The sequence below is a fragment of the Thunnus albacares genome, chromosome 1 (assembly GCF_914725855.1).
Source record: "Thunnus albacares chromosome 1, fThuAlb1.1, whole genome shotgun sequence".
Classification (NCBI taxonomy): Eukaryota; Metazoa; Chordata; class Actinopteri; order Scombriformes; family Scombridae; genus Thunnus; species Thunnus albacares.
This window is the reverse complement of record NC_058106.1, coordinates 4,329,035-4,355,729: the sequence shown is the minus strand read 5'-3', so window position 1 is coordinate 4,355,729 and position 26,695 is coordinate 4,329,035. Positions and strand designations below refer to the sequence as shown.

At 39.8% G+C, this 26,695-nt stretch overlaps 1 protein-coding gene and 2 long non-coding RNA genes across 3 annotated transcripts; 2 read left to right on the top strand and 1 right to left on the bottom strand.

Annotated features, from left to right (window-relative positions):
- Positions 1-1,669: 1,669 nt before the first annotated feature.
- On the top strand, positions 1,670-5,327 carry LOC122988046. The gene is made up of 3 exons (XR_006404686.1): positions 1,670-4,345; positions 4,732-4,821; positions 5,003-5,327. It is a non-coding gene; the product is annotated as an uncharacterized LOC122988046 (long non-coding RNA).
- Positions 5,328-11,926: 6,599 nt separating this feature from the next.
- On the top strand, positions 11,927-19,625 carry ccnd1 (cyclin D1). The gene is made up of 5 exons (XM_044355347.1): positions 11,927-12,500; positions 13,849-14,064; positions 14,935-15,094; positions 16,281-16,429; positions 16,542-19,625. Exons 1-5 carry the CDS (start codon positions 12,303-12,305, stop codon positions 16,695-16,697), a joined length of 879 nt encoding a protein of 292 aa, XP_044211282.1. The 5' UTR covers positions 11,927-12,302; the 3' UTR covers positions 16,698-19,625.
- Positions 13,895-14,958, bottom strand: LOC122984799. The gene is made up of 2 exons (XR_006404002.1): positions 14,873-14,958; positions 13,895-14,385 (listed from the first exon to the last, which is right to left on the bottom strand). It is a non-coding gene; the product is annotated as an uncharacterized LOC122984799 (long non-coding RNA).
- Positions 19,626-26,695: the final 7,070 nt, after the last annotated feature.

Genomic DNA, 26,695 nt, shown 5'->3' with positions numbered 1-26,695 from the left:
TATTATCATCATCAATTATTAAAGTTACTACAAGGACCTTTCATTTTGTGTTTTTTTGGCAGGCCCTGTGGACAAAAGTGCTAGTGTTTCCTGGAATGAAGACTGCATTTCCCATGAGCACCACCACCTCGTGTCATAAAAATGTTGATCTGGCTCGGAGTGCATTTGTTTTGGAAGCAAGTGAGCTATGTAAGATTAATAATTGTAATATGACGATGGTGAAGCAAAACAACTTCGCTTTAGTTCCGTTCATGCAGCTAGGTTTCATGTAAGGCTGTATTCACACCACATCCAGCAATGCTGCACCTTCCTGCAGGGTTGTGCGAAGGTGTGGACATGTTTATTTGTGCTTTAGAATGTGACTGCTGTGAAACAATAAGAAAATAATATTGTATTTCTTTGATTCACTGCTTTGTTCTTGCTACCACTGCTCGCTCTCCTTATTCACTCTCTATCTCACTCGACCACTGCTGTTCTCTCTCTCTCTCTTGATTTACTCTCTCTCTCTATTTCTCTCATCCTTTTTAAAATGAGTGGGGACGTTATCAAAGAGAAATGTCCTCCCTTCATCCCAGTAAGTTCTTTATACTCCCTCACGCTACAATGCTACATAGGTTCTTCTGGTCTGTGTGCCTTTCATCTGATTTTGCGGGGAATCCGACCCAGTGGCAGGTATTTAGAATAACTCTACAGAAATAGCCAGTCTTATCACTGATGGTCTTGTTTGCTTATGTAGGTCATATAGAGGCATGAGTATTAAAGTGAGACTATTTCATAACCAGATCCTTTTTGTCCTGTGATACAGACCCAAGACCTGTAGCGATAGAACAGGACTAGACCCAACCCGATTACACTGAATAGAATTTGGAGCCTGCCCAAATCAGGTCCTGGTTACTAGGAACCAAATGGATGCATGAAGATCTCTTGAGTGCATGTTTCAATTCAGTTCATTTCTTTAGGAGAGAACGGCAATATGGATTAAAAAAAAACAAAACAAAAAACATTTCAATGTTTTAAGTCTTTTGCTGATGTTGATATGTTGGTCATTTAGACTCAATCAACACATAACCAGCACCGTCATTACTATGTCTATCAACTAGATTTTTGTGTCTTGTTGTAAAAATAAAATGAGAAAAAAGGCATTTTACCATATCTGTATTTGATCTGATTAAATAAAGCAGGAGGTGCCATATGATCTGTGAAACTAGTTTCCTTACATTTTTGCTTGAAAGTAAATAGTAAAGAAAGTAATGCTCTAAATCACCAATTAAATGATCAAAATATAATCTATTTAAAAGATTCAGTATATGACCAGACACTTTTAATTCATCTAGCATTTTTGCTTTTTTCTGAGATCACTGTCAGATATGATCTGTTTATGTAAGCTATGGCTATTAATTTTTTCACTTTATACCTGAAGTCAAATGGAATGCGACAGGTAGGTTGTTTTTTTTACAGCTTGTATGTAATATTAACAGCAGGGCTGCCAAGTTTTGTCTTAAGCTTGGAGTACAATTCATTCTTGGGGGTTGGGTGGGGGTTGGGGGTGCACTGTACCCAAGGAAACTATAAAAGAAAGAAGGGTCATTACGTCATAATACCAATGCTCTAATGCTCTGCTTGGTGCCAGACTTTGGTGCCAGTTCTATTGAAGCCCATGGCAGATGCATAGAGAAGCACACTAGAACCCAACATGTCTATGCCATATACCCTTTGATGAAGAAATGCCTCTACCAAATGAAAGAACACACTTCAGAGAATACTGACTGGTTTTTCCAAATGTGTGCACTTGTTTATTTGCTGTTGGTCTCAAAATAGTATCCAGAAATTATAAACATACTTTACAGGGCTCATGGTGAGTCAAATAAAAATGCTCACCTGGCAAATATAAAAGACATTGCAAGTGAAGTGTCCCTTGAAAATATTGATGTAGGATAAACAAATATTGTTAACAAAATCTGTATGCTTCATTCATTCTCTCTTCCTTTCATTTCGAGCCAAGCCGCTTTATGATGGGGGGGGCTTTATGATGACAGGGCTAATGGGCTTACATGAATATCACATATGCAAATGAAATGTTTGCAAACCTCCCATAATCATTAACTGTGTATTGGTGGGCTATAACCTAACCTTTAGCTATAAAACTACAAAGGCATATATTTCATGGCTGTCAGAAACCATTTGTCTGGTGCCCTGCTGTCTGCCTGGTCACCATATCAAAAACTGTAGATTGCGTTACATAATGTTAGCTAATGGGCTCAGAGTTAATTTAGTTAGGGTATTATCACAGTTCAGCTAACTTGCTAATGTTAGTCTGTTCCTAACCTCAATCACATATGCATAAGAAGCTCAAGTCTGTTATAAATCTAGCATAACATTAATGCAACTTGCATAAAAATAAATTATTGAATTAATATACAAATCAAACGAAATGTGCCTTGAAAACACATGAAACATCAGCTAAATAACAACACACCGAAACAGCAGCGCCTCCATCACCCAGATTAATAACCTGTGAAACTGAGAGGGGAGAGATGAAGGAGTGGTCTGCTTATTGACCTCTACGCTAACTGTGTACGGTGCTGCTCTGTCTTGTCTGTCCATGCGCTGTGACGCTATCAGTCATGAGTTTGCTTTTCACTGTGTGAGAAAATGAACTTAGCGTGAGAGAGTGTGAAAAGTGTCAATTATGTGAGTCTCACAGTTAATGAAAGTGAGATGACAATTAATTAGAGTTGGCAGCCCTCATTTACAGTGCACACCTTCAACCTGGGGCTGTAGCCGCAGGGAGTCATTATCAACTCCAAATCTGCTAATCTGGATACAGTTTGAGGAAGACGGAAATATTACTCATCAAACAAACTTAATTAGGGCTTTTCTGGGGAACTGCTTGATAAGGCAAACAATCAGGAGGTGTGCTGCTGCTAAATGAGGAAGTGATTGTATAACAACATACCTGCCAACATGAAGGTCAACATCATTCTATTGAAAAGTATTTTGTGTTAAAGATTAACAATGTGTTGGGAATTCATCAATACATCTAATTTGCTGACAAAAAATATATTTTCCAATAAGTAATGTATGCCTAGTGGAATTTAGTGAGGTTTAGAAGTGAGGTGACAAAAGAATTCCCAATAGCCAGTGACACAGCATGGTTAAAATGATCATGGACAGAGTTCAGTGTTTTTCCATGTTGAAATAAAAGTCTCCAGGTGATTCATTGAAGATTTGTCCAAATGGTTCCAGGAATATTTTACATACCTTGAAGGCATATCATGCAAAACCTATGCAAAGATATGCAAATAAGATAGAGAGAGTCCAACTCAAAGCACTGATTTTCCAGGTGGAAAAACTCCCTGACTCAACAGACTGCATGTTTGGAGCTGCAAAAACAAAAAGTGTTTTTGTCAGTGCACATGAGATTTCTTTCTTTCTGCCTAGAAATATCAAGAGGTAGTGAGAGTGTTACTTTTCCTGTTATCTGTTTTTTTCACTTTCATATAGAAGATGCGTTGACGTGTTTCTGCTGATGTGACTGGTTGGTACTGTTAGCAGAGGCTCCAGTCTGCAGTGAAGCTCCATACACTGGAATCTGACAATTACATTACATGATTATCAAATGAAGTTACGTTTCAGTCTCTCCCTCTCTCAATATGCACCCCCCACCCCTCCTACATAACAACATGCATGAGAAACTGCACATTTATTGCATACTGGATTGTGATACTGAAAGGTCATAGCATTTAGATAATCATGAGGCACTAAACATTCCCACTGAAACCAGAATGGTGAAATTCTTTTAGGGTTAACAACTCTTTAAAGCAATTTAACATCTACTCAGTGCTTGGGAGATACAGTATGTGGGAACCATAAATAGAAGAATAATGAAACGCACTACTGTACTTTTTAAGAACTCAAATAATGAAGAGGAGAATGAATAATGAAGAGGTGGTGGCATGACTGGCCATTAACCTTTTGCAAACACTGCAAACATTCCCACTATCTGAAACAGATGAGAACAACGTTGACAATTTATCGAATACACAGAGATAAGGATGGAAAGACACACTGTGAGAAGATGCAGGTGAAAAGAAACCCCATGGAAACATGAAATCTCACTTTTGTCTCTCACATACATAAGACAACACACACACAACCCCCCGCTGTGCCTTATCTGCATTAAGGTAGATGCTGGAGGTTTGAGTCAGTATTGAGAAGTAAATGAGTATAGCTCTGGCTGTAGCTGTCTGATTAAGTGGGAGCATATGAAGAGGCCTGCAGATCTCAGTTGCTCCCAGCTGTTTACAGTAAACATAATACTGGGGTTTTCTTTCCATATTCTGAGGTAAATGGGTATTTACTACTACCGGTATGTTTTTATTGCTACAGACAGTGGAAATACTGACGTCTCCTCTGGGCTAGCCACTGTTCCACTAGCTTTTGTAAATCAATGCAATCTTTCATTGACAATTTCTTTCATGAGCGTTTCTGTAAAGGTGAACTGTGTTCCTGGGGTTTACTATCCATATTATGATGAATACATATCTACAACAACACTTGCTATTAGAATTCAAACGCTTTGTGACTTTAACAAAGTGGAACAACAATTAATTTAGCATTCAAAAAACAACGTCTCTCATTAAATGTATTAAGTGACGTGTATAATATGGCATTGTAACTTTTTCATGACACCTACCCTTTCTTCTAATGTACTTTTTTGCAAATTTTTAGACGTAATCCCTGCAGCAACACTTCATATGAATTACTCATGTTTATAGCTGTTCCGAATGGCCACACTCAAAGGCAGGATGAATAGTCGGTGTAAGTACCAGATCAGTTTGGGGTCCTAGCTGTGTGTTCTGCAGAGTAATGATGACGTACTTCCTTGTGGTCTTCATTTGTTAGATAACGTTAGCTATGTTAGCTAACATTAACTGACTAATCTAACTTGAGAATACTGTCATTTACAAAATGCCATGAGTTATGTTTGTTTGTTTTTCAGGTTCTAGCATACATCCATGCTATCGCTAAGTGGTGCGCAGCCAAAACATTCCAAGTGGAGCTCGCGCTCGAATTAGCGTTCCATACGTCTGAGTAAGTGGATTATTAAACTATTTGACAGTAATTGTTTGGCTCACAGAGTGTATTCTTCATACAACTGCATGCACCAAACCCTAAGGTCCGTACTGTTTGTCTGGTTTGTCACAGTTTTTCAGTATTTTTGCCTTACTGAATTCCATTTGTGAGTTGTACATGGAATTTGTTGTTGTACTTTTTCTAATAAATAATGGAGCTGCCCATGTCCACATCTGCAGCAGTACATTTATGCCTAGAACAGAATTAAGTAAAGAATTTAAAAATAAAAAAAATCTTGCGTACGGATGGGTCCCTGTCTGCTTTAAACATATTAAAAATCTACATTAAAATATCTATCTGGTATTTTATTATTAAAATATCTATATCTATAGTAAGATGTATTTTTTAAATGTAAATATTGGAATTGATATTTGTTCTGATAAATAATAGTCCCAGACTGCAGCAAGACATTTATGCAAACACACACACATATATACTGTATATATTATATATATATCTGTGTGTGTGTATATACAGTATATATACATATAGTGAACTTACACTCTCTACACAAACAGATATGAAATAATTACATGTTAAGTTGCAGTTGGCATTTACATTTTATTAGATGTAAATCTCTACACAATCACACAATCAAAATTTGCTATTTAAATGGCAGCATGAACACACGGCATCCGTACACTTTACTATGTACAGCCAATCATATACACTTTCCGACATATAGCCAATCATAATGTGTGACAGGCTGAGCCGATCTGGTACCTACACCAGCCGTCATAGAGAGAGACGAAACACAATTATCATTAAAATGAAGACAACAGTACACACCTTTGGACAGTCGCTCCTCACAGGTTCATTGATGGTGTTGCACTCATTTATACCAATGAAAAGTGATGGAAGTAGTTGAAGAATGAGAAAGGAGAGCTTGAGAGAGAAGTTCAAAAACTAACCTACTTTCTCTCCTCTGCACACCTGTTTGCAAAAATTGCCGGATGCAACTCATCCATGCGTCTGACATCAGAAAGGTGTGTGTGGGAGGAGGTTTCAGGTGGAGTTCAACAACGTGACAAGCACTTCATTTAAAGTATAATGAGCCCATAATGACATTTAACTCTCTCCCTGTCTATTCTTATAACTCACCACTCAACTGGATTTAGCCTCTTGGGCTGGTGACGTTTAAAATGCAAAGGTCTTGGGCTTGTGGGAACTAAAAGCCACTAAATGTCAGTGTGTAGCTGAATCAGGTTTTCTTACTTCTGGTATAGGACCTGAAAGTTAGTTTCACTTGACTCTCTTGAGAGAGAGAACCAAATAATTGTTGCTCTTAAAAACTCAAGTATTCACCTTACCATTCAGTAAACCATGTTTTTAGCTTAAAATAAGGACAGAAAATCCAGGACATGCCTTAGCTTTCTGACGGACAAAGAAACTCTCTGTGGCAAAATACACTGAGAACAGGAAGCTAGCAGAACAGATGCTAATGCAGAAGTGAGGTAGTTGTTGTAGCTCTCTGTATTACAGACATCTAATAGTCCTTCGTTGGGACTGACTAAAAGAAATATATATTGAATGCCATGAAATGATACCTTTTTTCTTTTGGACTCATCAGGACAATCTCCCTTTAAAAGATCAACTATGCAAAGCAGCTTTACTTTTAGTTGACGGTGTGCATTTCCATGTCTAACTACACAAAACTCACTACATGAATTTGCATTGGCACAGTGAGCAGACCCACTAATCGCTATGTTCACATTCAAATGAGCTAAATGCTGTGACATGGCCCTTAGCCATTGTTAACTTTTACTTTCATGTGCAAAAATGGGCAAAACTTTCTTGTATTTCCTGTATCTTGTATCTTGATCAGCCATGCAAAACTATCCAGTTCTTTTATTTAATCCAAACAAACAGGAAACACAAAATGTATCACTTCCTGTTTGTCAAAACAGAAGAAGAGCTACCTGATGCTTGGTGTTTGAGCACAGGTATGAAATTTGTAACTTGAAATGGCCCCATGTTATGTTATGTTTTTCGTTAGCATAACATAGCGTGTTTTAGTGACGCATGAGTAAAGAGGTTACACATTAGCTCGATAAAACTGTCACATATTGTGTTACTATTTCAAACGCCACACATTTTCCACTTCTGTTCAGCCACTTTGAAACTCCTCAGCATACTGTATAACAAATATTAACTGGTCAAAGCCTGGAAGTAGTTAGCACGAGCCTCATTCACAGATACTTGTCAAAGTAGCAGCCTGTAGACTCAAGTTGTGTGTGTGTGTGTGTGTGTGTGTGTGTGTGTGTGTGATATGGCATGCATGCATTCCAACCCACCCCAACCCCCTCCCAAGCTCCCACTGACCCATTGTGCCGGATTTTTTTCCCCCCCTTATCCTTGCCCTTGGCCCTACATGGCCCCCGAGTACCCACCCATCTAGCCAGAACAGAGGTGCTGTTAGGTCAGTTGTGGTGCAGGACACACACACACATGCCCAGTTTGACCCCCGCCTATCTGTGTTCGCGGATCACTTCACAGGACAATCTCCCTATCCATCTTTGCAGGGTCATTGTGGACCTGCCCTCAGCTGAGAAAGGAGCTTCATTCACAGGGAAAAACCCTCTTTCTCTGCCTTCTCTCTTTCACTCAGTCCCCTCTGGATGATGGCTGGAGGAAGGGAAGCCCTCACACAGATACTTGGTGTGTGTGTGTGTGTGTGTGTGTGTGTGTGTGTGTGTGTGTGTGTGTTTGTGTGCTGTTGGAGGTCATATTTAGAATATGAAGAGGCATCAGGACTTCAAAGCAAGACGTACAATGAGGATGAAGACAAATGTCACTTCAACACCCTTGCAAACTCACACACAGCATTGCTTTTAGGTATTTAAGTTTGCGGTTGGCTGAAGGCAGGACAACAGCCTGGAATATTTCCATGTGGCAAAAATATCCAAAGATCGGAAAGTCAGTATGCCGTGTCCTCTTTCTCTCTCTCTCACACACACACACACACTTCTGTGGTTAAAGAACACATCTAAGCACAAAAAAGTAGAAGAAATGACACATACACACACGTCACGGACAACTATTACTTCGTAGCTGGCACAGGCAGGTATGCCAGGCATTCATACTACAGTCTGAAGGCTTTGGTGTCAAACAGCACTTTTATAGGTTATGTATGAGTGAATAAATTAGTGGTGTGTGTGTAATGAACAAAAAAAAAAATTGGCTTAGACACAGTTAATGGCAAAAACATTCAGTGACCATAGTTTAGAAAGTGCACAAAATAAAGTAAAATTGGGGAGCAGGGGTTGCAAATAGTTTGGGGGAGGGTCTGAGGAGGGTGAGATGAGTGAGCACGCACACACACACACACACACACACACACACATACCAGACAAACCACTGAATGAATGAAAGACAAGACTGGGAAATTGAATGAATGAATGAATGGTTGAGACAAAGTAAATGAATGAAATTGATGGCATCAAATGATGCTGTTGTAATTTGACATTCTCATTCAGAAAACTATGTAACAAACATGGAGACAGAAAGTGAACTATGGGACCATGTGAAAAGCGTGTTTACTGGTCCATAGAGACCTTTTATCTGTGCAGTCAAAGTGAAACTCATATTGTGATAACTGCAATGTCATCTGGTAGGAAACTTAAATTCCTAAGTGAGGTATTAACTCTTAAATCATCCATTAAGTGAAGTATTAGCTAGCAAAGAATGCTTGCAAAGACATAAAAAATGTGCTTGTCACATGTTTTTATAGTCCTTTTCTGAAGCATAATGGTTAAGAGCTGTAAATTCAAAATACTAATAATCTGATTATTTTATTCAGGTGATTATAACTGCAGTAAAGAGATAAGCTTTTTAGCGACACTAGTGGTGGGGTCCACCACTTCAAAATTTGGTTTGTGACCAAATAAAAACTAAGGACATTCCTGTCAGAATCAGCTGTACTATTTGTTTAGCGTTAATAGACAAATGCTATCATGCTAACATGCTAAACTATCATGATGACCATTGTAAACAACATACGTGCAATGCACCAGCATGTCACTGTTGTCATGAGAGAATGTTAGCACGTTCATGTTCACAGCTGTATAAGTAGGCTACAGCCTCACTGAGACCGTCTTGTTCCCCTTTTCTTCTCTTTTCTTGGGCTGTTATAAAATATATATGATATATTTTTATATAACTTGTACAGCCACATTTATTTAACCAACTGCACTGCGATTACCCATCATTCTTACCTGATTTAATAAAGTTGACAAAATCAACTTTATATTCATGTATCAGGCTGAACCAAGGTAGTTATGTACATTCAACAAGTGGCTGAAATCAGTTTGAATGTTTTGAAGAGGTGATGAAAATGAGGGCACAGAGCAGTCACATGGCACTGTAAGTGAAAGAAAACCAGGGCAAAAAGCAATGGCCTTGATGTGGTAAATCGCAGCCTTGACATATCATTTATTTTCCAGCCGCGGGCTCTGTGGTGGTGTGATCAGTAGTCTGAACCAGTCTGTTCCCTGCTGGTTTCACTTCAGCTCTCTGCTGTCCCTTTAAACACTTCCTCTCCCTGTTACCATAAAGCTGCTAGAAGAGCCTCCCTGCAAAAGTCACATGCTCCAGCTCCCTTTGTTTCCCACAGAAACTCTCTATCTGCTTGAGAGGACAGAACATGCCATTGAGAAAAGTCATATCTGAGGCAAATGAAGCTGACTGGAATAACTGCTAGTTTTCAGTTTTTCTAACTTTCTTTGTCAGCAGGGTATATGTTTTCATTTCCAACATGATGCCATTTGCCAAAATGTCAAATAATGAAATAAGATTAAAAAGTGTAGCAAAAGTTTCCCAAGAGGCTTCATTCTGTGCTTGTGCTATAAATAAAATACCCAAGTATTTAAAGATTTGTTATAGTAGGCAATTAAGAGATGGTGATAAATAAGCTCCAGTCGTTCATTATGTTATATTATTTTGTGTTACTATTATTTTGATAATATTGAATCGGTGGAGGGTTCAGTTGTAAGAAGGAAAACATAAATGAAATTGCCTTTTTACTTATGTAACCACAAGTATTGGAAATATTTAAATGGCCAATAAGTTATAAATAAATGGTAGTTATCTAAGCATAAAGGGAAATTGAAGGCGAATACTTAGGAAGTAAATAAAGTTTGAAAAAATCAGCAACTTTACAACTCAGCTGAATATTTCATTTCATGGTAAGTACATATTTTTCATAGCAGAATCATATTGTATTCTTGATCTTTCACAATAACAACAGAGTGGTGATGTGTGCTGATGTGACTCCAGGCTCTGTCCTCAGAGGTGTAACCCTCTTCAGGCATTACGGTAGTCCGCCCAATAGCCCAGAGAGGAATTCCAGGAATGTGAAAAGCTCCAATTCATATTGAAACTAGATTAAAATGTGCACAATTTAACACTAAATGCTCTAGTGTGGTTTTAACTCGAGAAACTAAATACAAGTCTAATGACAGAACCTGAGAGATATACTTTGTATCAAGTTGTAAATATCAGTATACATGGCTCCTGCTGGCTTCATTGATTTGTCCTCTCCACAGTCTTGCTGAATGGTTTTCTCGCTGTGTGTGAATAAAGCAGCAGAGATGTACATGCTGTCATAGGAAAAGGCCTGTGTTGATTATTTGAAAGACTGTACTACGTCAAGGGACTTTGATAGGGTTATCAATAACATTGTGAACTTTTCCAGTGCACTGAACTTTTCCCCACATGAAAAGTTACGCCGACATCTGCCTAGTAACAGCAATTCCTCTCATTGGTGCAACACCAGTCTCCTCCCGTTTGTGTGTGTGTGTGTGTGTGTGAGTGTGTGTGTGTGTGTGTGTTAGAGAAAGTCTTTAAACTTTAGTATTTGCACTGAAGTATTACTTCATTCTAAACAGCTTCTCTTATGCACTGTGTTTCTGAGTAATATGAACTCATCATTCGGCCGGCTTTACTGAAGCAAAATGATGTTAAACTCAACTTCAACCAACAAACCGCAAATTTAAATATTTACCATTACTCATTTAAATTAGTAATCGATTAAATAATCAATTCATTCTTTCATCTCATATAAAGTTAAACTGTCACCAGTCCTCAAACAGACAACACCCAGAGTCTCCTTTGTTCAAATTTGTGATTAAGCCACATGAGTTTGTCTTGTTAACTTAACCGTATTGTCCACAAGTAGCTTACAGTGGTTAACAATTTATGTTTACAGTAGTGACTTCGATTTTCTAAATGAGTTATTTCCTAGTGTTACACCACAGAAAGCCTATTTTACAGGTAGAAATAATGAGTTGTTAAGTGTAACCATGCTTACTAACAGATCTGCAGGTGGTCTAACCTGTTATAACACACTTCAATGAAATCCTATCCCCTGTGTTATTTGGAGAACGAATAAATGGAAATAAATAAAGCAGCACTGTGTGTTTGAGACTGCACTATTGTCCCATGTGCTCACCGCATGCTCGGCACAGTTTGGTGAGAGAGCTGCTGTTTTCATTGAGTCTCTCCACTGAGACTCAATGAAAGAGGGGAAGAGGAAGAAGGGGCGAAAGTCGTTATCGCCCCCTACCGACGCTAAGCCGCCAGCCCCCCCCCACCACCACCTCCCTCCCCCCCCAGACTCAGCCCTGGACCTCCCACCTCCTCCTCAGAAGCTGGGCTATAGGAGGAGGGAGCCGAGGCGGAGTCCCCCCTCCACCCCCAACCCCCCTCCATATGTATATAGGCTAATAGAATCCCCTCCTCGCGCTCTCCCTAGCAGTCTGCCTGTCTCTTTGATCCCCCCCCCCCCCCTCTTAACAACAGCTGACGTCACCGCGCGCACCCACCCCACCACCTCTCCCTCCTCCTCAGAGCGTGCTCGCTGATAAACTTCTGTGTGTGTGTGTGTGTGTTTGTGTGCGTGCCCGTGCGTGTGCGCGGACAGTGAGCGCGAGGCAGGGGTTTTTGTCTCGCAGGGGGAAGCGGTCTGTTCTTCAGAGGGCTCGCGCACACCAGAGGAGCAGCAGCACGCAGCAGCAGCAGCCCAGCAAGAAGAAAGAGATTTAAAATCACCCGACTATTAGCCTTCTGTCTGCTGTTAGTCTGTTCTCCCTACAATATAGTGACATTTTACCAGGGCAGTACTCACAGGTTATTCCGACGGTGATAATAATTTTAATAGCAGAAGTACTATGGAGGACCAGCTGCTGTGCTGCGAGGTGGACTCCATCAGAAGAGCCTACCAGGACGTCAACCTGCTCAACGACCGAGTCCTACACACCATGCTGAAGGCAGAGGAAAACTACCTACCGTCGCCTAACTACTTCAAGTGTGTTCAGAAAGAAATAGTACCCAAAATGAGGAAAATAGTTGCCACCTGGATGTTAGAGGTTGGTTTTACTTCCCTTCAACTTTCCTTCTGTGTCCGAGTTTCGCTGATAACTTGTGGGTAGTCTTTCACTAGCCTATCCGTTCACCCCAAAACATGATAAATTAGTCTGAAAGTGAAAGTTTTGAGAGGTTAATGTCTGTTATTTCACTGTGCATGTTACATAAACCTCTGAAAATGAGTGCTGGGTGGTCCTTCGGCTATAAGAGGAGATATAGGCTAGTGATTGGCTACAGACTGTATTCAGTTTCCACCATGAATAGTTTTATTATTGATTATTTACTAGTATTTTCCAGAAGGTTATGAAATGTAATTACATGGGGAAAATATTCCAAAATAACAGCAATGTACACGTATGCAGTCTGGCCCGTGCCAGTATTACGCGCCATCTTTGTTGTCGTATATGAGAAGGATTTTAATATAATTAAAAATCTATAATATCAGCAGCAATGACAGTAACTGGGTTAAATCATCCAGAAATGCATCTTTATCATAAGGCGGTTACATATAGTCTGCTACAGCTTGTTCGACTGGTATCAACTGGTAAAGTTTGTTTTGCTTCACAAGACTCGCTGCTGTCTGTGAAGGTCGCTGAGAAAAAAGGACATTTTCTTAAAAATGCAAAAGGATCAAATAGATTTTAACAGTCGGATTTGATAGCTTAGATGTTTTTTAACATTTACATGAACTTTTGGATTGAATTCTTTGCGGTTCTATATTTTTAATTAATTTCTAAAACGGTGCATCGGAGAGTCGGGGGGAAGTGTCGCCTGCAGCACGTGAAAAAGCCCAGTCTGAGAAATTAATTTGTTTTAAATTCATACGTGTCACAATTCGACACATTTGACTCTCATCCGATCAGGCATTCAACAAGGATCATTTACATGTTACTTGTAAGCAGCCTGATAATTTTTAAATATTTATAAATATTTTTTGAAAAGATGACGAAGTTGAAATTAGAGAGTGAAACTTGCATCGACGCCACCTTTGTGTCTCAGTCAGAACTGACTGCAAACTAATTCCCGACTGTTTTCAACACTGCAACAGTCTATTCTTCTAAATATATGACATTTTGACTTTGAATGTTTTCGTCTGCATGTCAGATGGAGTTTGCATTAAATACCGTGCCACACATGACGTTTAAACTTTAAAATCACATGAATTAAATGCAAAAAAAAAATGTTCCATGTCTTTTAATTTCATTTCGGATCATTGCTGATAGTGCAGCTATTGAATGCAAACAGCTGTGCATATAGAATAAGGCACAGAGCCAGTGGGGGCATAGACTTAATAATGCATATGAATAGGGGAGTGTTCTTCTTTCTCTAAGTGCTTTTCTCACCTCCCAGGTCTGCGAGGAACAGAAATGTGAGGAGGAGGTTTTTCCGCTGGCTATGAACTATTTGGACAGATTTTTATCAGTGGAGGCCACCAGGAAAACAAGACTACAGCTGCTGGGAGCTACATGCATGTTTCTAGCATCCAAGATGAAGGAGACTGTGCCCTTAACGGCGGAGAAACTCTGTATCTACACCGACAACTCGGTCCAGCCTGGAGAACTGCTGGTAATTGAGTTCTGCAGACATGGATGTTGCATAACACATACAGTACATGAGCACCATGCACTGGAGACCACATGACCAGAATACAGAGTGTTTGCAGTTCATCTGCTTTTGTCAGTGTAACCGTGGTTGGAAAGTTATTGATTGAATTGACATGTCACAGAGTATATTTTGGTTGAAATTTTTGAAATAAAGTATAAATGTAGCTTTGCTGCAGCAGTGACTGAATGGCTGCCTGTGACTTTCCCATGGTGACTGGAAGGCCTCTCTGATTTCATGAATGGTCTCAGTGACTGCCAAGAAAACACTGCATCACAGCGACACCTAATGGCCATAAAACAGAAGTGCAGACTATTGGCAATGACAAACTGATCATTAAGAACTGCAGTCACACGCTTTTCTTTTATGTTTGCTGTGACATTTGTTTTATATGCAGCTGTTTCCGTGGCTGTGCTTCAGCCAGAGTGATAAGTGATGTTCAGGATACTTGGAATCACACTGTAATCATAATAAAGGTTACTCAATCTGTAAATTTATACATAAAAGAGACTAATTTGTGGAGTATATGGTTTAGTATACGTAGGGCTGTTTATATTTAGTATTTACAGGTAGTATGGTTAACAAGAAAAAAAATCTAGTGGATCTGTGGAAGAAAGCTGAAAACTAGCATCAAAAAAAGAAAAAAAAGAAAAAGGGAACATTAATTGGCAGAAATATAAGAATGGATTAAATGGCAGCAGTCCCACCCTGATAAAAGTGCCACAGCTGCAAGAACTAAATGTCACAGCAGATATAAGGAGGAGTAGCCTACATTGTTCTCTAGAGGTGAATGGGTCAGTTTGAGTGAATGCCTCTGGTCTGGTCCGTCCACAGCAAATGGAGCTGCTGGTTCTCAACAAGCTGAAGTGGGATCTGGCTTCAGTCACGCCTCACGACTTCATCGAGCACTTCCTGTCCAAGCTGAAGATCCACCCGTCCACCAAGCAGATCCTCAGGAAACATGCCCAGACCTTCGTGGCCCTCTGTGCTACAGGTAGGACATGCACCAGGGAAATCTCACTATTATCTCTTACACGGATACTTACTGTTTATACATATTTACACTCGCTGTTCCGTGTGTCACTATGCTCTGCTGCTGTAACCCTAATGTTCTCATCTGTATATTTTTTCTATACTTAGTTATACTCAATATTTTCTTCTCCGTAGCCTAAAAGTTCACAGTAAACAAGTTTCCCTGTAAAATAAATCTGAGGATTTAAGTGTTTTCTGGGGATAAAGAACCCCTAACTCAAGTTTAAGATGACTGTTTTTTGCCCTCTTCAGCCCAGTTTCTTGTTTTGTTATTCTGCCATGTTCTCATTATTAGTTAATAAATGTTGAAGGTTCAGAGGAGCAGATGTGTGGCATACTGTGACGATAATCAGTCATGTGTTGTTTTTCTGTGAGAAGACTGGGATTTATTACTAAAGTTTACTCAGTGGTTCTGAGTCAGTTTATATTATGATAATGATTGGGAACTTGTAGGGTATAAAATAGTTGACCCAATGTTTCCCTTATAATTGTACAGGCCTGGCCAATGAGAACCCCAGCCAGGCCACAAAAATCTTTTTTGTTTTAAATACCAAAAATAAAGCCAAATATCCATTCATTCCAAAATCAATGATCATTTGTGTTTGGGAGCCTGTGTGTGGCACTGTTCCGAAACATGAGTTGCCTGGGAAACTCTTGACGCGATGCGAGTGTTGCTGCTATCAGAGTCCCTTTAAATTACTGCAGAGCAAGATGCAGGTTAGCTAACGTGAATATGATGCCACCTAAAAAGCTCTAACGTGAGGGAAGGACAACCAAATACATTAACTCTGGAGCCAAGCAAAAAAAACAGATGGAGAAAAAGGAAGAGGGACAGAAGAGGGAGTAGTGAGAGGGGCAGATGGGGGTCTTGAATATACCAGCGAACAAAAGTTTGAACGTAAATATAAATTGCATAAATTGCCTGCTGTGCCATTTGACCCAAACATGTGAGAATATGCCATCCTGCACGCCATGTTTGTTTATGGTTTTTTCAGTACGTACCACCAGGCCTGAAAAGAAAATCTAGGGGAAACACAGACACCTGAGTGTTTCTATTCTTTTATTTGAAGGAACCTAGATGTTATGTTTTTATCATGATCATTTCCAAACTGTTCTGTATCCTGACACGTGCTTGTGCATTTCTGCAGATGTCAACTTCATCGCCAGTCCTCCGTCCATGGTGGCGGCGGGCAGCGTGGTGGCAGCTGTTCAAGGTCTCTACCTGAAGAGCCAAGATCCCTCCCTGTCCTCCCAGAACCTCACCAACTTCCTGTCACAGGTCATTCGCAGCGACCCGGTATGCCACAGCAAACACACATGAATCTTTAAAAAAAAAAAAAAAGCCGTTGTTGTTTTCTGGATGTTGTGCGACGGTGGTGTTGACTGGACTGTTGATTCTGTGCTTGCAGGACTGTTTGCGGTCGTGCCAGGAGCAGATAGAGTCCCTGCTGGAGTCCAGCCTGCGGCAGGCTCAGCAGCACAACAGCACAACAGAAACCAAACGCGTGGACGAGGACGTGGACCTGTCCTGCACCCCGACAGACGTCAGAGACATCAACATCTGAAATGACTCAACGGGCCACGTTGCGCGATTACCTAACGATCGAGGGAAAAGTTGTAGACGGAGGGCGGTGACAAGTGGACTGGGGAGGGGTGCCTCATCTGAACTCAGCCTCCCCTCCTCCTTCCTGGTGGGCTGCTATCATGGCCGACATGTCACTCACATGCCCGCTGCCCATTACAGCTAACAAGACAGGACAGAGCGTCCCCCCGCCCGCCCTGCAACAAACCCCCCAAGTCACATTTCCTGCCAGTGTCCCCTCCCATCCTGGGAAAAGAAATGAACACTACAGAAATGTACTCGAAAGAAAAAGACACTGAAAATTGATGACCTGCGTGGGCTGGAGTTTAAGCCACGAAAACATTTTAGTAGATATTTTTTCTTATTCCCTGAAACATTAAACTAGGAATCTTTAAATTACCACAGACTCAACTCGCCTACTAAAACATCCCAAAGTGTCATGTACAGTAGGTCCTTGTAGTCTGTCTTCAGGTTTTTACCTGAAACCTGACATTTATTAAAAGAGAAGAGGCTTTTTGTTTTAATTTCTTTTCTGTTATATCTAGAATGTTTTAGACTTCCTGTCCAAGCTCCCATGTTTGTCTTGTTGCAGTGCAGACATTCATATATCCCTGCTTGCTTATGTTTAGTCACTTTATTATATATCATTTTAGACCTCTTTATCCATTAGTCTTATACCTCTTTTCTTTCAAGCTTTTTGTTTTTTTTTTTAAACCAGGTGTAGTGTGAAACGCTCTGTCTTTATGGCCCCTAGTGACTGTGGATTGCTGATGTTGAGGTTTGGACAAAATATGATTCATTCCTTGACAACATTCGCTTTACCCATTTCAGCTTGCTGTAATTTGATAAGCTTAAATTGACGCACACGCAAGCAGAGTAATCCACAGTCTGTTGTGTTTTTTTTTCTTTCTCTGTGTAGTTATACCTAATACCATTCCAACTTTTGTTTTCTAAAAAAAAAAGCACTTTTGGTCAGCAATGCTGGCTCGTCTAAAAAAAAAAAAATCACAGTGATAAAGTTTGTAAAACAACATGAAAATGGAATGGAGGTTCGAGCAGGAGTCTTTTGGTGATGGAGAGTCAGGGCAGGCATGCAGACAGTTGCACCTGCAGAAATCCTTTTTTTTTAAAAAAAAAAAAACAAGACTGAATGCTGCTTGACACTGTCATGAGTCTCACAGAGCCAGTGGCTTGCTGTAGCTGCCTTCCAAGTCTCAGATAAGAGTCTTAGTTTAACAAACATTTCATAGAGGCAGAGCTGCTCGTATCAGAAATATCATTGGTTTAGTTAAAGTTCAGTGTGCAGAGCCAAAGGCTGGAGGTCCGAAGGTAAAAGTAAAGAAAAGTATTGTTTTTATAGCTAAAATAATACTTTATTTTTATAGAGGAAAAACAAGTATTATTTATTTTTGTAGTTGCTAACTAACCATGGCTCCACCTATTGATGTTTAACTCAACCGCTAAGATTATTTCTGCCTCCGGAGCAGCTCCGCCGTTGAGAAACGTTTATAAAAGTAAAACTCGAAATCACCAGTACAGCATCTCCTCCATTGTTCCACCTCAGTTCAAATACTGCTCATGGATTCTGGGAAGGGGATGAAGCTAAAAAAAAAAAAAAAAAAATAGAGGAGGAGTGTTGAGACTATTGACGTGATTTTGCACAAACCTAAAAGACGTGGGCTGCGTTTCTTGGGGAAAAAAAAAGAAAAAGTGGAGAGCAAAGCTGGCAAGTACCGAGGGGTGAAATGGCGTCAAAAGTGGCAAAAAGGGTGACGGCTCAACAGCGAGATGCGTCTTAACGCTGTGGAGTTCAAGTCAGGGTTCCTACACATGACGGGAAAGTTGTTGTCTGGGTTGATACAGACTGAAAATGAAGATGGACAGACGAGAAGACTCTTCAAATCCAATTGAATTCTGGAAAAAAAAGTGTTGAATTCTTTAAATGTGTCCAACTGTGTAGGAACCCTGTAAATTAGGTTTCTGATTGTACATTAAGGATAGAGAGTAGGAGAGAAACACTCCTTGTATTCCGCTGCTATAGAAAATAAATCCCAGCTACGTGTTTAAAAAAAAAAAAAAAAAAAAAAGGAAAAAAAAAAGACGTCAAAAACCGTAATGGATTAAAAATGATGCTTTTCTCCTGTTATTTGCTGCTACATTTTTGGTTGTTTTTGGTTGTTTTTTTTTTTATACATATAAATGTCAATATACTGCCATTCTAGGTTTGAATTTTCTCATAGAAAATTGTGTTATTGACATCCTCATTTTTTTGTTTTATGTAGAGTCTATGTGATCATTTTTTTTCTTTTGTTTATAATTACGTAATATGATTTTCCGTACTATTCCAAAAGACAAGGAAAAATGAGACAATGTACAGAAATGCTTTGATCCACAATACCTCATGTGACAGTCAAGATCTATCTCTAATTTTAGTCTTTTTATTTGTTTAGTTCTTATTCTATTCTACTTGTTGGTTCAGTGCCTACTAGCTCTGTTAAACCTGCTTGAGGTGAAGCATCCGCGATGGAAACCAGCGAGTCCAGGGCATGCTTTGATACTGGTGCCATAACAGAAAATGGGATATGTATAACTCTGTTGAGTGTTAAGCTGTCTCGGTGAAAGAGACTTTATCCCCCCTTTAGGCCCATAGCGGCCTTCCTTCCTTTCCCCTTTTTATATTTATAAAACAAAGCTTTTTGCTCCAATTTTCAAACTGTCAGTGAGTTGATTTGAGTTTGTAAATAGATTCGGTGTCATGCTCGGTAAGCCATAGACTGTTTTTGTTTTGTTTTTACAACATTCCACACAGTTGTGTCTACTTCATGCCAGTTGTCCGCAACTGGTACAAACAGTGTATTCATATTTGTGTCGACTACACAATAAAAACATGAATTAGATGGAGTCTGGGAAACGGGCTGTCTGTTCTTGTCTGTAGGAGGTGATGCGTGAGAGAAGTGGTGAAAATATTATACTCACACTGTACGTTGTTGACATCTAGCTATTGGCAGAATAGTAGTAATAGTAATCACCATGATTATCAAGTTCATGTCATCGGAGTTGATAGTGTGAGGGTTAAAAATACAGTGCATTCATTGACAATATAACAATACATCCAATAGATTTGGGTGTAATTGTTTTTGAAATGACGGACTTTGCTGAGATGAGCCATCTATGTTTTTTTTAGTTTTTCAGTCACTCAATAAGCTACAAGTCCGAAACATTGAGAGTTTACTAGTTGTAAAAGACTGGGAGATCAGAAACTGGTAATTATGATAACTGGGATATGATAGGAACACAGCACTAGTCCAAAAAGTAGACTGACAATCACATATGGGTTGAAACCTAATAAGGTTAGAATTAGAGCTGATCTGTAGCATCAGATATCTCATTTCCGTACCACACAGCAGTTACTGAAATTTACTTCCCCTCAGAGTCACTACAAATTCATTCATCAGTATTACTTCTTATGTTGAAAGGAGAAGACTAGCATTAGTCTTTTTCACTGAATCCCATGAAAAGACCACAGCAAACATGTTTGTCTGTCTTTCAGTAATTTACAAATTCGCTGAACTCTGTGCCACTAAACTCCAAGCCCAATGGTTCCTACTGAAGATGTTCATTTGTAACGGAGTACGCCAACAATTTGGGTAACACTTTATATGAGGGCCAACAGTGTACAGCGTATTATATTTCTCCAAAATGTCAAGATTGTTGCTCAATATTAGAATAGACACCAGGTATTTAAGAAATACCTACAATACCTGATTGTTACCTTCTTATTCCCGAACCTTACAACTTGTTTCCCTGCACTTACATGTATGTATCAGTATGTACTGGTACACTATACAAAACATTTACAGTGTTTTAGTTGAGAATTAGGAGTTCATACATTGGCTGTAATCTAAAGCTTTACCTCAATTTATTATTACACTTTAATAAAGTTGGTGAATCAACATGGAGACAATTCAAATCTTCTGATGCAGAAGTTTTAAATCAGCTGATCAAAAACTGACATTCAGCCAGACAGAAAGAGCTGTGTTGGCTTTACAGTTGCACTGTCATTGTTCCTCTTTTCGCTCCACATTTCCGACATGAATGAAGTTGAGACTAGCTGTGAGAAGACATGAGCGCTTACATTATTATGCAAGCGGAAACTAAAGACACTGAGGCCATGTCCACATGAATGTGGTTCCTTTTCTTTTCACACAGAAAAAAAAAATGAAAGCAAACCAAAGTGCATCATTACAAGACTCGTGAGAACGTTCCAGTCAGATGTGTCTGAGTGGGAGTGAGGACATAAATACAGGAAGAAGGTCCTCTGGCCAAATATCAAGAAGGTGGACGTCAATTCATTCTCCTGCTAGCTGCTAACAGCTGTTGACTTTGCTCAAACTTGCAGAGTACACCTTGTGGTTGGGATCAAGGTTTATCAAGGTTGGCTAAAATTCCCACCACAAACAGACTGTTCCAGAATTCATTTGTGATCAAACTGAGACCACTTCCTCTAAAGGGTCTCCATGCATTTGTTTTGGTCTGCAACCAAGTATGATTGCTAAATGAATCCAAGGAGGAAAACAAAGCAGAGTCCAATTCAACCAAACTAAACAACACAGGTTTGAAAAAGGCCTAAATTTTACCACTGTGCAGGTTGTGGAACCACATGCAAGGTATTTTCCCATGCAAGGGGTTCCCAGCAGTTCTGTTGATTGTTACTGGTCAAACAGATGTGTCATCATATTACAACAAGAACCATTACAACAAACCCAGCAAAAGCAACCGCCATTATACTATTGCATCTGGATGCTGTTTTGGCCCACCACCAACCTAGCAACCCAGTGACCCAATGTGAAGAGGAACAATATCAGTTCTTCCATTGTTATCTGTTTCACAACCTCTTACTACCCTCGTATCAAACCGCATACAAAAATGACAGTTACAGTTATATGACACAGTATAGTTGGTCCCGCTGTTGTCTTTTATATCCATAACTTCCCGGTTCATAAAATACAGTGAAAGTGAAAGAAAGAGCCTAGTACCAAAGGCTAACAGTGTTGTAGAAGTTCAAGTCAATGGAATCCCTCAGTTATGTATAAATTCTGTCAAGCATGCCCACCCCATGCACTGATCAACCAGGTGGGCAAAGGTGTGGAAGTTGGCAACGATTATAACTTTTCACTAAAGATCTCTTTATTATTATATTATTGTTACTATTTAATATCCCCATTTTACCACGGCAGGTTTTTTGTCCCAACTTTGAGTTTACTTTCACTCAAAATTCTGCGTAAAATAGACCTAGAGTTTGCATAAGGAAACATTTTATGATGGCTTGTGCTTTCCCTTCTGTCTGTCATTACAAGTTACTTTAATGCTTCCAGTATTGAAATTATGTTAACATTAACACATGCAAACAGCAATACACACACATACAGTACTTTAGTTGGAGAAGAGTCCATGTTTTTTTTTCTTAAATACACAGCTTCAAATGCTTGTGTTTCAACTTGTAAATTCGGCTAATTTCCTCCTGCCCACATTTGAGTAAAGAACAAGAAAGTTCTGTCTGAATCCTGAAAGTTATTGTTTGGCTAATGATTAACAGGAGTATTTGTGTGTGTGTGTGTGTGTGTGTGTGTGTGTGACAGTACTCATTGATTTGTTATGCAAGGAATGTCTTTGATGGGGCTTCAGTGTGGAGGAAAAGGCGTGAAAGTCTAATCCTTTCCCACAGGCCTGCCAGCGCCAGCTCAACCAGCAGCAGACAAAGACCCTCAGCACGCACACACACACACACACACACACACACACACACACACACACACACACATACACACACACACACCAACATACACTATGTAACACATACAACAGCCTGCTGTTGTGTTACACCATGCTTTCACTTTTTTCTATCCATGTGCCTATCTTTGTCCACTGATACTTTCACTTGATACCCCTAAACACACACACACAAGGTTTTTACCCAAGTAATTCACGTAAATCACATTTTACACCAAATGTATGGAGTGAATATAGTGCCAATATTAATAATTTATTTTATTTTATATATAGTACTGTACATTTTTTCACTCTCTGAAAGGAAAGTGTACATGGGTCTGCAAAAAGCAAAAAACATACACAATAAAGGAAAATTCTGTTGTTTTTTTTTTTACAACTTGCATATTATTTGTGCTGTTTTGTTTTTATTGACAGTGATAACATTGTACCCACCGAAATATTTGCAGAGATTTAAGAACATGTCGACATCGCTACAACAACCACTTTACTTGGAGGTAAAACTGAAAGTGAGCACACCTGAAATTACACACATTGTGTGCTTAAAACTACAGAAAGTACCTTAGGTCAAAGTTGAGACTGAAAGTCAGCCTGTAAACTGTGAATAGTGTTTAAATAAAACAGTTTCGGCAGTAATTGTATGGTTCGCCTTTGTTTTCTCTTCCAAATAAGTTTGACTAACTGGGAGGTCTGATTGTCTGGTTGCTCCAGTTTCTTGCCTTGTTGCACCTCTTTCTGGTGATGTCACTGTGTTTCAAGATCTCAGCAATTAACTGAGCACAGTGTTATCGTAACCAATGGAAACAATGGCCAGGGCAAGGAAAATATGATCAAAAAGTAAGTAAGACCAAAAGTAGGAATAAGGTGGAATTATCCTTTAAATGAGTGGTTTTAAAAATTTTCTGACACTAGTGTGTGCAGTCTCGGAGGCCAGACAGCTATATATGAAGGAATACCCTGAAAGTCCAGTTAAATCAGTTCCAAAGTTGACACAGGGTGGTGGGTTGATGTGTTAACATGGCTGTATGCATTGAAAACTAGTGAAACTGTAAAGGTTCCTCGCTTTTCCACGCTGAATCAACTCACACTTATTTGACATGCGATAAACTATTCTGGTCCTGTCACAGGTAAGTGTCTGTGGTCTGAGAGCAGGGAGAGACATTACTGAGCAGACCACATCAAACACAGAGGGAAGTATTTCCAGGATACACTCTGCTGGAGGGGGCTCCTCACCGAGTTGCGGCGCTGTCTGCTGCCGCTGGCTCCTGCCCTTTGATCATTACAGGTGTTTGAAGGAGACAACAAGTTTCTGGAGTGAGGATCTTGATTGTTTGCTTATGTTTTGCACCACACATCCTCATAAAAAAAACAACAGTATAGGTCTAAAATCCAGGCTCGCAAAAATGACCTATAGTTACGTTTATGCCATCTAGCGGCCGTAGTTATGCACTCCAGCTTCCCAAAACCATTACAAATCACTGTTGGTTTTATGGTGTGACAACGCTGTGGTTAGGTCTGGGTAGGGTTAGGGAAAGATCATGGTTTGGGTTAAAATGATCACTTGAAATGCGGTTTATGCTTCCTTAAAGTTACCCAACATTTGGCGTCATGGCAACAGTAAACACCATGCTACGTTTTTTTTAAAAATGTCCCAACTCGCAGTTGGAAACGGGAAGCAAACAGTGGTCTCCTACGACAAAATCCAGTAATTAGCCATCCACCCAACCCAACCCAATGCAACCTGCCTCCTCCTAACAAGGTAAAATCATCTTACCAAGTCACCTTATATCAACGTCATCTGAACTGCATCACTTTCCTGGGTCATAATTACTACAGCCACTAGATGGCGTAAACGTAACTACAGGTCATTTTTGCCGGCCCAAATTTTAGACCTATGCTGAAGTTTTTTTCGTGCGGACGGGCTGGTTTTGCACACATATGTAATATCTTTGTGTGCATCTAAGGACAGTATAACTCTCCACTGAAACCTGAAACACAAGTACAACCCCCTCACCACCACTACTACTGAACAATAATAGACATATGAGGGTATAAATAATAAAACAAAATAAAACAAGATGAGTGTAAAAATGTAATACTAGTGGCATGAGAATGCATGGTGTTGAAATCAACAAACCATCATGCAAGACATCTAACTTCTAAGTATGTAAAAAACTGTTACAAAGAAAAAGAGGAAATAGAGACAAATAAGACAAAGTGTACAAACCACAAATGATAACATTTAGAAAAAACTACCCACTTTAATTCCAACTGGCCACAATAATTTTGCAATATGAAAATATGCAAAACCATGTAAATACATCAACCTGGTTAAAAAAGAAAGAAAGTAAGCCTCACATTTTTAATGTGGCTCATCGGGCGCCCCCTGGTGGCCTGAGCTGCCCCTTGGTTCACTCATGTGCTGGCGATGTTAAAAAATTGAAAATAAAGCAAATGAATATAGAAAACATACCATCAACAAACCAGACAACTTCTGAAAATCAGTAATCCTGAAGCTCCTCACATTCTTTAACAAACAACAATAAACATACCACAGTAGGTGGTTGTCATTTTCAGGATTATTTATTGAGCAGATGGAAGTCCAACCCCAACAGCATCTCTCACTGGCTGCCATATCTTGATGAGCTGGATATTGTCATGTACAAGTCAATTTACTTTTGAAACCAAGAGTCCAATGAAGAAATCCAAAATTTTAAGGGTAATTTTGGAGGTATTCTATATTTTTCTTGTTGTCAACAAATCTCATGAAAACCAACAATTATTTGTTCTACTAACAAGTATTGTGTGTATTCAAAGCCTGATATCTATAATTCCTCTGTGCTGTAGAGCTCCAGCTGCTAAAATATAATAAAGGGGTGATAACTCTATATCATATTCAATCAAAGTCACCACTTTATTGAGTGTGAAAGTTCCTCCTTGACCTTTGAAACATCACTCAAGGTGACTTACTAACTTTTTCCAGTGCTTTCACCCACATCTCATGGTCTTCCTCAGTAGATGGAACTTTTTCAGTTGGCAGAGTGGTCATCATGTAACCTAAGTATGGAACTTATTATCCGCTGAGGAAGTCCATGAGATTGAAAGCTACAGAAATGCTAGTTAATTTGACCTTGAGTGGAGTTTTTTTTTTTTTGCCCCTTAATGTTTCATTCTTCTCAAAATGTCTGTATCCATACTGTTCATTTATACTTATATGTAAACAAATAATGTCTATAATCATTCACGTAAAATCTAAATGTCTATACTAAGTGAATAAAGCCTTCTATCTAAACCATGTGTGTTCACTCAGAGGACACTATGTGTCTCTGCTGTTATCCATGGAGACCCCCCTTCCTCCTCCTCCTCCTCCTCCTCCTCCTCGTGGAGCTGTTGGTGTGCTTGTGGTGAAATCCGATGCCTCCATTTCATTCAGAGGGCTTTTCTGCTGCCGGCCGGCCGGACGGCTGCATTTGTCACCACTGCTTTTCATGTCACCACTCACCACCTGCTCCCCACATTCCTCCACATTCTCTCAAAGACCACAGTCCCTCCTCCTCTCCCTCCTGCTCTTCCTCCTCATCCCTCTCCACTCCTCCTCCTCCCTCTCCCTTCCTTCCTTTTCCTCCTCCTCTAACTCCTTACCCCTTCTGCCTCCTCCTCCTCCTCTTCCTCTCCACTTTACTGCCGCTACAATACATTCATTCCTTTTCTCTTTCTGTCTTTTCTTCATTTGATAATTGCTCACTCTGTCTCCGCCTTTGATTTTTTTTTTTTTTTTTGACTTTAAGAGGGTACAAGTCGTACTAAAACACTCATCTGAATGCAGCCTCTCTCATTTGGCCCTTGTCACCCTCCACCCCTCCACCTCCCTCTTTCTCTTTTCTCTGTTTGCCTTCAGAAGCTGCCGACTAGAAGACAGCGTTCACCTGCTGCCTGACACTGCATAAACCAGCTGCTACTGTACCCCACACACACACACACACACACACACACACACACAGTCCTGTTGGGTTATTGTCAGTGTGAGTTTGGACATGGAATTGAAAGTGGCTGGCTGACAAAGGCTGAAAATGTCCCTTTAGTCCTCTCTGGTGCCTCCTGATGCTATTGTTGTTATTGAGTGTGTGTGTGTGTGTGTGTGTATGTGTGTACCGACTAACAGCATGTATACACTCTGTACATAAACTGTTCACA